Here is a 13,755-nt window from a genome sequence, read left to right as displayed (position 1 = left end):
AGGAACTTCTCCGCAGGGAGAAGTGAGCTCCACAGGAATTGGGTCTGGCTGCCACGGTGAAGGTAGAGAACCTCTAGAAATCACAGGTGGGAGAAGCCTGTGAGCCTGGGATTCGGCGGGCACCATTGCGCCCCCCCAAACGTAAGGGAACCCCTTTTTTCCAGGGGGTGAGCTCTGTCGGAGTGGGGGGGTGTGGCGTGGTGCTGCGGATCGTTCGCTACTTCTGTGGAGTGAAGCCGCTAATCTTTCATCAGAGAGCGCTAACTTTTTCCTGGAAATTCGGAACATTTGACAGCAACAACCCGTGAGTAAAGTGGAATTTGGAACTTTTTTATAAAAAGGATAAATTTATTGAATTTGGCTACGATCGGGGGAGGTCAGAAACAGGAAGTCTGCCTTCCCCTTTTTGTAAATAAGCGGAAACCAAGAGACTGAGCTAAAACTCTTGAAAATAACTAACAAATTGCTAAGTTCTAATATTGGAATTAACGAACCCCCCCTTGGAAGCAGGAGAAGAGGGGGAGGGCTTTTGTATGAGACTGAGCTGGCCTGCGAAGCGGCAAGAGAAGGATTTAAAACTCCATCGCTCAGACCCTGGGACTGGGCTGCCATTGGAATGCGTACCAGTTATATTGGAAACGTTCTTTGACAGCTACTCAAATAAGAAGGTAACATTGTTTTGGCCTGCCTTTCCTTGCTACAAAAAGGTTAAAGAGACTGGGAACAGTTACAATTTAATATTACTGTTGCAGTTAAGTTGTATAAAGGGAAAAAAAGACTAAGATAAACCCAGCCAGTAACTTTGTCCCTCTAGAGGAAACTTTTGAAATTGCTACAACTGACAAGTGCTCTAAGTGGAAATTCCCCACTGCATGTTATGACTTCGGGGCCGTGAGATCTAACCTTGAGCTGTGGAATTGTTATGGCAGATGGGAAAGGAAAAATAAGTACATCAACAACAAGGTCTGGGAAGCCGTTGCGAAGAGCTTAAGTGTCTGGATTCACAACTCCATCTGCCCTACCTCAATTAAAAGAAATAGCTACAGATGAAGGTGTGGCCAATGCTCTAAAAAAGATAAATGATAGTCTAGAACAACTTAGTAAAAAAGTTGAAGAGACCAGTAGGAAAGTGGATAAGACAAACCAAAAGGTGGATGTTACAAACCAAAAGGTGGATGATACAAATAAGAAAATTGATGAGAACTCAGAAAGACTGATTAGTTTGGGGGGAAAAGCTAATAGTAATGCAGAATCTATTGAACAATTGATTAAAGAATCTAATTTGACACGGCAGACTGCAGAGGAGGCCAGGGAAAAAGTTGCAGTTGTGGAAGCCAAACTAGATCAATTGGAAGCAGAAAGTGTCCCAGACCTGGTAAGACAATTGGAGGACCATAAATTAAAATTTTCTATGCTTGAGCTCAAGGACAAACAGGTTAAGGATCAGAGCGATACCCGAGGTAGAAAAAGACAATTTGGCAGACTTCCTCACGCAACAATTTGTAGAATTTGGGGGGCTGAAACAAGAGGATTTTAGAATTGTGAGAGCCTTTAGGCTCGGAAGAGGAGGGAGGAAGGAGAAGAACAGAGTAAGAGATTGTCTGATCACCTTAAGAACCAAAGAGGAAAGAGACATAATTTTAAGTCAGCATTACAAGAAATTCTTAGTGATTGAGCAGTCAAGAGCGGAAATATTTAAAGATATCCCGAAACATCTTCTGGACCTTAGGTCCAACTACGGAGGATTGGCTGCTCTGTTGAGAAGGAACCAAATTATTTTCAGGTGGGAATTTCCCCAAGGCCTCTCCTTCACCTTTAAAGGAAGGAAGATAAAAATAAGATCAGAAGAAGATAGAGATAAGTTTCTGAATAAACACGAGGAAGACCTGCAGAAAGAACTTGGAAAAGTGGACCCGACGAATACAACACCGATGGAAGAAGAGCAAGCACTTGGTGCAGTTGGAGGCAAGGAGAAAGCAACTACATAATGGCATTACAAATATTAAGCTGGAATATTAATGGCGCTAACTCCCCTGAAAAAAGGAAGAAGGTCTTCCATTTACTTAAAAAGGAACATTTGGACTTGATTTGTTTGCAAGAAACACACGTGACAAGGCTACACAGGAAGTTATTAATTAACAAAAGATTGGGCCAAGAATTTATTTCATCAGACAAAGTTAAAAAAAGAGGAGTAGTCCTATATGCAAAAGAGAGCCTATCACCAAAATTTATGTTTAAAGATGAGCAAGGAAGAATTGTTGCAATTGAAATACACTCACAGGGAGAGAAATTTTTGATAATAGGTATTTATGCACCAAATGAAGGAAAATCGGAATTTTTTAAGAAGTTACATGAGACCCTTATGGAGTATATGGAATATAATATGATTTTGATGGGGGACATGAATGGAGTAGTGTCTACAAATATGGACAAGGCACAGAGACAGGTAGTCACCAATGATGGCAGACTACCAAAAACTTTTTTTTGACATGACTGAAAACATGGACTTAGTGGACATTTGGAGAACAAAGAATCCCTTAGGAAGAGAGGGAACTTTCTTTTCTGAGGCTAAGATGACATGGACAAGAATTGACCAAATCTGGGTAACTAGAGGACTGGCACCAAAGACAAATAAGGTAGAAATCAGCCCTAAAACCTGCTCCGACCATAATGCGGTTAAGATGGAAATGAAACTGACACCAACTGGTTCCTTTAGATGGAGAATGAATGATGCCCTGTTTCGAAGTGAGGAATTCACCAAGAAGGCCCAAAAAACTCTGAGAGACTACTTTGAGATAAATATGAATACTACAGTGGAAAAAAGAGTTATTTGGGATGCAAGTAAGGCGGTTATGAGAGGTTTTTTGATACAACAGAATGCTATTAGGAAAAGATTACAAAATGAGAAAAAAGATAAAATCCTGGGAAAAATAAAGGAGGGAGAGAAAAAATTGAGAGTGAAACCAAAATCACAAGAGATTCTGAAAGAGATAAAGTCATATCAAGTACAATACATGAAACTGATGAACGAGGAACTAGAATGGAAGATTAGACAGATGAGACAAAGGACATTTGAATCGGCAAATAAGTGTGGGAAACTTTTGGCATGGCAATTGAAAAAAAGGCAGAAACTTAATACAGTCACGAACTTGGAAGTGGATGGAAAGAATATACAGAATCCAGTGGAAATCAGAAAATGCTTCCAGAGGTATTTTAAACAATTGTATACACAGGAGAAGCAGAAAGAAATGGACATTGATAGATTTCTGGAAGTGAATGGACTACAAAAAAATCTCTCAGGAAAATAAGTTAATGTTGAACCTTAAAATTACAGAGCAGGAAGTAGAAGGGGCCATACAAAGCATGCAATTGGGTAAATCTCCAGGACCGGATGGACTGACTTCAAGATATTATAGATCTTTGAAAGAATGGTTAATACAACCTTTAAAGGAAGTGTGCAATGAAATACTGGAGGGGAAAAAGTCACCAGAGTTGTGGAAAGAGGCCTATATTACACTTATACCAAAAACAGAGACTGAAAATACACAACTTAAGAACTACCGCCCCATATTATTGCTTAATGTGGATTACAAAATTTTTGCAGACATATTGCCTAAAAGACTAAAAAAGGTATTAGCAGAGGTAATTCATAAAGATCAAACGGGCTTTCTCCCAGGCAGAAGGCTAAACTAATTGTGAATAACGTGGTGACGGAAGAATTTAAGATTGAGAAAGGAACGCGACAAGGGTGCCCAATCTCTCCACTGCTCTTTATATCGGTCCTGGAGGTTTTGCTGAATATGATAAGAAGGGACCAGCAGGTTGAAGGGATACAGGTGGGGGCTAAACAGTACAAATTGAAAGCATTTGCTGATGACTTGGTATTAACTTTACAGGAGCCTGAGACTAGTACTAAAAGAGCACTGAAATTAATTCAAGATTTTGGTCAGGTAGCAGGTTTTAAGTTAAATAAAATGAAAACAAAAGTTCAGGAAGAAAATCTAACTGCAATGGAGAGAGATAAGTTCCAGAAGGAGACAGGACTAACACTGGTTAAGAAAGTGAAATATTTGGGGGTGAATATGACTTCTAAGAATGTAAACTTATTTAAAGACAATTATGAGAAATGCTGGTCGGAAGTGAAAAAAGATTTAGAAATATGGTCAAATTTGAAATTATCATTGCTAGGCCGAATTGCTGCTATAAAGATGAATAATAATAATAATATAATAATATATTTATTGTCATTGCCCCCTTCGGGGACAACGAAATTGGAATGTATTGCCAAGGATGCTGTTTTTGTTCCAAACATTGCAAATTGTGGATAAAATGGATTGTTTCAAGAAGTGGCAGAGAGATATTTCGAAATTTGTCTGGCAGGGCAAGAAACCTCGAATAAAATTTAAGATACTAACAGATGCTAAAGAAAGAGGTGGATTTGCCCTGCCAGACCTTAAACTTTATTATGAATCAGCCGCTTTTTGCTGGCTGAAAGAATGGATGCTTCTTGAAAACACTGATGTTCTGGACTTGGAAGGTTTTAATAATGTATTTGGTTGGCATGCATACTTGTGGTATGATAAGGTTAAGGTTCATAGGGCCTTTAAGAACCATATTATCAGGAAAGCACTGTTTAATGTTTGGATAAGGTACAAAGACTTGCTAGAAAATAAAACCCCAAGATGGGTGTCACCAATGGAAGCGAAAGCATTGAAAAAACTCAATATGGAGGCCAAGTGGCCAAAGTATTGGGAAATTTTGGAGCAATAGGGAGACAGGCTAAAACTGCAGAGTTTTGAAAAATTAAAAAACAGAGTGAGAGATTGGCTCCATTACTATCAAATAATGGAGGCATATAAATTGGGAAAAAATTAGGCTTCCAGGTGGAAAAATCAAAATTGGAAACAGAATTGTTAGAACCCAAAGTTAAAAATTTGTCAAGAATGTATAATTTGCTGTTGAAATGGAATACTCAAGATGAAATGGTGAAATCGGCTATGATTAAATGGGCACAAGATGTTGGACATAACATTATGATGGTTGACTTGGAACAGTTATGGACCACTGGTATGAAATTTACGGCATGTAATGCCTTAAAGGAGAATTTAATGAAAATGATTTATAGGTAGTACATAACACCAGTCAAGCTTGCAAAAATTTACCATCTGCCCGATAATAAATGCTGGAAATGTAAAGAAATGGAAGGTATCTTCTTTCATCTTTGGTGGTCGGAAGCCCAAGGATTAAGACCTTCTGGGAAATGATATATAATGAAATGAAAAAGGTATTTAAATATACCTTTCTGAAGAAACCAGAGGCCTTTCTCCTGGGCATGGTCGGCCAATTGGTGTTAAAGATAGAACCTTTTTTATGTATGCTACAACAGCAGCAAGAATACAGTGGTGCCTCGCAAGACGAAAAGAATCTGTTCCGTGAGTCTCTTCGTTTTGCGTTTTTTTTTTCGTCTTGCGAAGCAAGCCCATTAGCGGCTTAGCGGATTAGCGCTATTAGCGGTTTAGCGGCTATTAGCGGCTATTAAAGGCTTAAGGGATTAGCGGATTAGCTGCTAAAAGGCTATTAGCGGCTTAGCGGGCTTAGTGGATCAGCTGATAAGCGGCTTAGCGATCAGCTGATAAGCGGCTTAGTGATAAGCTGTTAAGCGGCTTAGCGATCAGCTGTTAAGCGGCTTAGCGGTTTGGGAAAAAGGGGGGGGGGAGGGAAAAAACCCCCGCAGGAACTCGCAAGACATTTTCGTCTTGCGAAGCAAGCCCATAGCAAATTCGTTTTGCGAAGCACCTCCAAAACGGAAAACCCTTTCGTCTAGCGGGTTTTCCTTCTTGCGAGGCATTCGTCTTGCGGGGCACCACTGTACTCATCGCAATGTATTGGAAGACACAAGAACTACCCACCTGGGAAGAATGGCAGATGAAACTGATGGACTACATGGAAATGGCGGAAATGACCGGCAGAATCCGAGACCAGGGAGAAGAGTCGATGGAAGAAGATTGGAAAAAAATTAAAGTATATTTACAGAAATATTGCAAAATTAATGAATGTTAGAAGAATATTGGAATGAAGTTACATGGTTTTAGCAGAAGGGTTACTAAGAACTATATGAAAATTAAGTGTTAATGTGTGAAAGTGGAAAATTTAAAGTTAAATTGTGTTAGGATAAATTTTAGAACAAAAATTGAAGAAGAGGGAAAGGATTTGTTGAACCAGCTAATTTGAACTAGAATACAAAAAAGGGAGGTGAGAGGAAGTCGAGGAAATAAGCAAATGAAAGATATAGATACCAAATTTGGATGTGTGAGTAAATGTTTGTGTTTTTTTATGTTGTATTATTGTATTGTATTTTTCTTTTTTCATTGTTGATGTATTGTTTGTTGAATCTATGTATTGTTTTTCCTTATTGTTTTTTCTTTTTATAATTATAAAACATTTAATAAATATTATTATTTTTAAAAAAATCTGTGAATAAAAAACAGTGATGTATATAAGCTTAAACTTCTACAGATAGTTTGTCTTGGAAGCTGGCTTGTAGTAATGCTACCTCCACACCAATTAAAGAGCACAGTTGACGGATTTTGTGTGACATCTGTACTATAGAAATAGTACAATTATGGCAAGTCATTTGTTATGCTTGCTATATGATAAAATAAGAGGGGCAGGACTGTGTACACTACCTTGGGTTCCTTGGAGAAAAGACAAGATGAAAATGCAGTTAAATAAAAAAAATCATTAGAAAGTATTGCTACTATCCAGTTCAATTGCTTTTAAGGGTACTTGTATATAAAATACTTGGGTGAAGCACTGATTGTTGTTTTTAAAATGTTTAATTTTTTTAAGGTATGGTCAGCTGAAGCAGCAATGGGAGATGAAATCTGAAGAAGCAGAACTATTGCAAACCAAGTTGCAGCAAAGTTCCTATTACAAACAGCAGGAAGAATTGAATACATTGAAAAATACCATCGGTGAGAAGAAAACGGTGATAGTGTATTTTAACTGGCTGTATTTACTGTTACTTTGGGTTAGAGTCTGCAAGCTGGTTGCTTAGCGAGGGAAATGACTTTTAAAAAATAATACTTGTTTTAAAAGGTAAATTAAGTCAATGTGGTAATTTGGTAACTTTTTGTATTTCTTGCTGGTGGTTAATATTTATCTTTCTCCAAAGGAGAATTAGCCTCTTCAAATTCGGGTAGCTTTCTGCAAAGTGCATTCTACGTTGAGATTCATGGTAGCCAGGTATATCATTCAGATCAGATCCTAGCCTCGCAGAGTGGCACAGGACTGGTATTGCTTTGGTGAGGACTGGGCTGGCGTGGTGTGCTCTGTTCACTCTCTGTGCCCTCCCCCCTATGGCGTGTGCACATACCTGCCCTGGGCACCAGAAAACCATGCTATGCCACTGTGTGAGCCTTCATCTTTATCAGTAGACATCACAAGGCTGTTATATTACTTTAAAGATGACAGAATTTTTAACTTTCAAAATATGTCATGCCTTTACAAAAGGAACATTTCATTTTCTCTCGATGTTTCCGTTGAAGGGGGGGATATTTTGCTTGGAACAGAATGTCTGTAAAAACTTTCTCCCCAGAAGTTTGTGATCAGCAGCCTCTTCCTTTTCTTTTCTTTTCTAATATACTTTTTATTCAGTTTACAAATAAAACAAATTAATACAATTCGTACAGTTTTTACATCCATTCTCTTTTTTTGACTTCCCTCAACTTGGCTGGTACTCCTTCCCTTCTTAATTTCCTACACATTTCTGAAATCTCACCTAATTGTTTATAAATTAAATCTTGTTTCACTCAAATTCTAACCTTTCTTTTTTACAAAGCTTCATTAAAGGTTACAAGCATTATTTGTTTTCCACTTAAATTATGCATATATTCTGAAAACTTTTCCCATTCTTCAGTAAATCTCTGATCTCGTCGATTTCGAATTCTTCCTGTCAGTCTATCAAGTTCTGCAAAGTCCATCATCTTCATTCTCCATTCTTCCAGTGTTGGTAACTCTTCTTGTTTCCATTTCTGAGCTATCAATATTCTTGCTGCTGTATAAGAATAATTTCCTATCTTTCTTATTTATCTCATTCCCTACGATACCAAGTAAGAGTGCTTCTGGTTTCTTAACAAAGGTGTATTTAAACATTTTTTTCAATTCATTATATATCATTTCCCAATAACTTTTTACTTTCTTGCACTCCCACCACATATGGTAAAATGTACCTTCTTTATCTTTACATTTCCAGCATTTGTTACATCCCTTGTACATCTTTGCTAATTTCACGGGTGTTAGATACCATCTATACATCATTTTCATCACATTTTCTTTTATATTTATACATGCAGTGAATCTTAAACCTTCTTTCCACGATTTCTCCCAATCCTCCATTTGTATGTTATATCCAAAGTCTTTAGCCCAATCAATCATAACTGATTTTACCTCTTCATCTTTCGTGTGCCATTCTAACTGTTGGGTTGGAAATAACTGGCAGACGAGTCGAAGGTGTTCATGTGGGAGGCATCTCCTAGACCGACTCTAAGAGACTCCCTTTTATTGTATATTACCCCTATTGCAGCATATGTGCTTGGTGCTGATTGGTTACACGTGGGGTACGTACAGGCATCGTACGTATTACATACACGTATGATAGGGTTACATGCAGGCATTACACATCTTACTAGATAGAAACAGTACAGGGACATACTAATCTATGATAGATAGGGATGGTACGCAGGAATTATATAGAGTGCACTTAACATTCTTCTAGTCTGTGTTAATAAACAGGGGATGTGTATAGTTAGATTACAGGGTCATGACATCAACTTAGAGAGTTGGAGCTTTTCGTGTCAGGGTTGTACAGAAGGCACTGTGCGAGAACTTTCACCTACGCAAGCCTCTAAGAAATGCAACAGGAAAAACAGCACAGGAACACAGGAAGGCCACATTCTTAGTCACACAGGATAAGGGATACTCTACACTAACAGTATCTTATACATTTTAGCCAGAATTTTAAAGTCACTATTTATTATTTCTTTCTGGAATTTCGACTCTTTCTCCTCAAAACCTCTTAACTTTAGATCTTTTTTAAACATTTCATTAATTTGGTAATAGTGCAGCCAGTTGTTAACATATATCTTAATTTCTTCATATGGTTTCAACATCCATTTGCCCTCTATTTTTCTTATTAGGTCTCGATATGTTACCCAATCCCCCTTCATATTAGTTTTTTTCACACACAACACCTCTAATGGTGACAACCAATATGGCGTTTTTGCCTGCAACAAATTTTTATACTTTCCCCAAACTTCTATCAACGAGCCTCTTATGGTGTGGTTTCCAAACCCTTTATGTACTCGCTTTTTATCACACCATAAATAAGCATGCCACCCAGATCTATTGTCAAAACCTTCTAAATCCAATAAGTCAGTATTTTCCAATTTTATCCATTCCTTCAACCAGCAGAGGCAAGATGCTTCATAATATAATTTCATGTCCAGCAGGGCGAAGCCTCCTCTTTCTTTCGCATCAGTCAATATCTTAAACTTTATTCTCGGCTTCTTACCCTGCCATATGAACCTTGAAATTTCTCTTTGCCAATTCTTAAAGATCGCTGCCCCTCTGATTACTGGAACGGTTTGAAACAAAAACAACATCTTTGGCAGCACATTCATTTTTATTATTGCGATTCTTCCCCAAAATGAGAAATGCAGCCTCTTCCTTTTCAGAGGAAAGTGAGGAGACTTTGAAAAAAAACAAAAGAGGTTCAGAAAAAAGCAGAGGAAAAGTTCAAAGTGTTGGAAAACAAAATGAAAAATGCTGAAGCTTCATGGAGCAAAAAAATAAAAATAAAAAAAGGTGATGCTTTCAGCAAAAAGATGAAAGAAAAGGAGCAGGTTAAACTTTTAACAGTGTAATGGTGCCCAAACATTTAAATAGTCTTGAAATTAACTGAAACTTGTGATTGTTCCTAAACTAAATAACATTGTGGAAATGTCTCCTTGGGAATCCCAGAAGTTCCCAGGAAGCTTATTTGGGGCTTCTTCGTAAGAGGATCAATAATGGCAGAAGAGCTCATTGCAAACAGCTTGCTCAGTTTTCCCTTGTGGTGCATTGTTGCAGACAAGTTTTGTGTGTATTCTGAGCGTACATTCATTTCATGTTATGCTGCCATGACATCCATCAGAACTGACTTAGGGCACCCCATGAAGGGTGAGTGCATTGTAAAGCCATGCCCCAGAATTGCCTGCCACAAGCAAGTATTGTGTGGGAGGCACTTAGGTGGCCCTTGGAAGACAGTTGGATGTGGAATAGCTTTCTACTGTCAAGAGAACCTTGAAAAACATTTGCCCAACCCACCTTGAGAGTCTAGTGTGCATAATTTCATTAGATTGAACCCAAGCAAGTGCTATCCGTGTAGCACAAATAATATGAATGCTTTGTCAGGAGCAAGTCCCACTGTGTTCAGTGGGGCTTGCTCCCAAAGAACTGCAGCCATAATGGGTGTGTTTTTTTGTTTGCTTGCTTTATTCAGGAGGCTGAAGCTCTAGTGTTGGAACTTGAAGAGTTAAAATGGGAACAAAACTCTTATACACAACAGATTGAGGCAGTGAATGAATCTATAAAATTGTTCCAAGAGCAGATTGAGGTTATTTCAGCCGAGGTAGCAAAAAACAAGGTAAGTCTTGTGATCCTGAATTAATGAAAGAGGCAACCTGACATGTCTTCTTGAACTCTCAAGTTTTTAAAAAAGAGGGGCTGTTGAGTCAACACCCCAAACATATCCTAAAATACTTTGCTGGCAAGTCCCATTTTTGCACTTGCCAAGTCCTTTGGTGCTCTGTTTCGTCTCTTGAATCACATCTTGGGGGTGGGGGACTTGCCCATCAAGGGAGACTAGCCTTTGCCTGTAAGGTGCCAGTTACTGTTCCACACTCTATAGCTTTAAATCTGGAATGCTTTTTTGTTTTGCATTTTAATATGTTAAAACTTACTATTTTAAATATTTCCAGTCCACATTTAATCGTAATCAGTGTGGGGAGATAATTATTTCCTTTGTTGTTCAGGAATCCATAAAGAACGCTCAAGAGGAACTGGCTAAGGAAGCAGTGGTGATGGCCCACAACAAAGAAATCAGAGCCAAATCTACAGAGGCTGTGAAGTATAAAGAACAAAATAATGAGGCACAGCTTAAGATCAAGGAGCTGGAACACAATATCAGCAAACACAAGTGGGAGGCTTCTGGTGCTTCTGCAAAGGTATGTTAACATATCTACTTCCCCACCAGCAAGTAAGAGCCCTACTTCTGATACTTTTAACTGTGTTTGAATTTAAAATATGCATATTGTTGGCAGAGATGCATTCTAAGGGATGTAATGACTGCTGAGTAAGCCAAAGGAGTGCATTTTTTGTTCATATCCCATCACCACTGTTCAGCTTCCTATTAAAGGTGATGCGGCTACAAAAACCTTGTGATCCTACTAGCAAATGTAAGATTAATATCCCAAACAGAAGCTTCCCTAACAGATTCCTCCTCTCATTGCAAGATAAACTTGCAACACAATATCGACACTGAACCCAATAGGTTTTCATACTCCATGAAGTTTTTGAGACTTCCCAAAGCACAGTTTGGAATTGCTGTGCTAAGAGTTACAGAAACATTTTTTTTTAAAAAAAAGATGAATATGACTATAAAAGTTCTAAACTTTTTTTCCTTTTTTCTTTTTTGGTCACCAAAATACAGGCTGCCAAAATGCTGAATGACTATGAATGGATAGCTTCAGAGAAAAACCTTTTTGGCCAGCCAAACACAGCTTACGATTTCAAAACTAACAATCCAAAAGAAGCTGCCCAGAGACTTCAGAAATTGCAGGGAAAGAGAAGTTGGGCAGGAATGTCAACATGGGAGCTATGAACATACTTACAGAGGCAGAAAAAAAGAGTTAAGTTGCTTTCACCCCACTCTTTCCCCCTGCCACCTCCCAGTTACTGTGTACACAGCCATACCATATCCTGCATTACCCTACCCTAATGTGGAAGCAGCATGTTTAGATAGTGAACAACAAACTGGATGGCTTTAGATGCGTGAGTGTAACGGTTCTAGGGATTGCTTGTGCGTAAGTTGCCTTTACTCATGACTGGCTGGCATGGTTGAACCCTTTCTGACAGAGCAGCCCCTATCTCGTGGCTGCCTCAGTCGCTGGCAGAATCCGTCAGTGGGCGTTTCTTAAACCGCTTCCAACATAAAAGCTGCTTGACGCCCAGTCTCCTCCCCCGTTGCCTGCGCGAAAGCCTTTTGCGCAAGGTGGGAGTGGGCAAAGGAACACTTGTCCCCTCTCCGCTTGTCTCCAGCGAAGAGTCCTGGAGCCATCCCTCCGCTTCCTCTATCTCCTCCCCTTCTCCATTGGTGTTACGCTGATTTCCTTCCCCAGCGTATGGGCTATCCCTCCTCCTACTGGGACCCTCTCCACCATCATCCGGGAGCCCTCTCATCTCCTCCTGCTCCGATGGCAGATCCCTGACATCCACCTCCCCCCCAGGACCCCCTCCACCCCCGGCTCGACCTTCTGACCTACCCTCGTCCCTATCCTCGGCCGGCGATGCAGGGAATCCCCAGAAGGAGCTGTCGTCGTCCTCCGATGATTCAAAACCTGCTTCCCACCCACCTCGACCCCTGACTGTGGGGTGGGCCCCCCAGTTAGCTTCTTCTTCCTCGGATACCTCCTCTCCCTCCTCTTCGGAGGCAGGGAAACTGACGAAGTCCTCCTCGTCGTCTGTGGTGCCAAACTCCTCCTCCCAGAATCTCACTGGTGGTTTGGGTTTCCTCGGGAACAGGTGGTGGAACTCTTCCACGAGGTCCCCGTCCTCGACCGTCTCAGCCGGGACCCACATGTTCTCTGACTCGGGTTCCCCTTCCCAGGCTACCAAATACTCCACCTGGCGCCCTCGCCACCGTGAATCGAGTATTTCCGTGGCTCGCATTTGGTGTTCCCTCTCCTCCACCTGCGGGTGGGTGGTGCTTCTTCCCCCCTGCCCTGGAAACTCCCGCCCCTCCCTGTACAGTGAGAGTAGGGACCTATGGAACACCGGATGTATCTTCATGCTGTTGGGCAGTTTAAGCTTGAATGCCACCGGGTTCACCTGCTGTGTTACCTCAAAAGGCCCCAGTTTCCTGGGTTGCAATTTCTTGCACCCTCCCTTTAGGGGTAACCCTTTGGTTGACAACCACACCCGGTCTCCTACCCGTATGGCTTCTCCCTCCCTACGGTGCTTATCGGCCTGCCGCTTGTAGATTTCCTTCGCCTGCTCCAAATTCCACCTGAGTTGTTGGTGCAAAGCCTCCATTTCTTCCACGAACTGTTCTGCCGCTGGTACACTCCATCCTTCCTCCCCCCTCCCCGGGAAGGCCCTGGGGTGACACCCATAATTGGCCATGAACGGGCTCATACCCGTTGACACATGTTCGGCGTTGTTATATGCAAACTCAGCCAGCGCCAGCTTCTCTACCCAATCGTTCTCCCTCTCCCCTACGTAGCATCGTAGGTATTGCTGGAGTATCCTGTTCGCTCTTTCTCCTTGCCCGTTGGTTTCTGGGTGTCGCGCCGTTGAGAACCCCACCTTGACCTGCAACAAGCTCATGAGCTTCCTCCAGAACCGGGAAGTAAATTGTTTCCCGCGATCTGAGATGACCCTCGTGGGGGCCCCATGTAGTCGGAAGACGTGCTCCACAAACAACCTGGCTGTTTCCTC

The 13,755-nt window shown here is 40.7% G+C and overlaps 1 protein-coding gene across 1 annotated transcript; it reads left to right on the top strand.

Moving 5' to 3' along the window:
* The first annotated feature begins 9,867 nt into the window (after positions 1-9,867).
* LOC310668911 (uncharacterized protein) lies at positions 9,868-12,088 on the top strand. The gene is made up of 4 exons (XM_083422234.1): positions 9,868-9,902; positions 10,541-10,684; positions 11,073-11,264; positions 11,750-12,088. Exons 1-4 carry the CDS (start codon positions 9,885-9,887, stop codon positions 11,918-11,920), a joined length of 525 nt encoding a protein of 174 aa, XP_083278360.1. The 5' UTR covers positions 9,868-9,884; the 3' UTR covers positions 11,921-12,088.
* Positions 12,089-13,755: the final 1,667 nt, after the last annotated feature.

Source organism: Podarcis tiliguerta, assembly GCF_965153285.1.
Source record: "Podarcis tiliguerta genome assembly, chromosome: W".
NCBI classification, from domain to species: domain Eukaryota; kingdom Metazoa; phylum Chordata; class Lepidosauria; order Squamata; family Lacertidae; genus Podarcis; species Podarcis tiliguerta.
The sequence above is the reverse complement of the archived record's forward strand: the minus strand, read 5'-3'. Positions and strand labels throughout refer to the sequence as shown.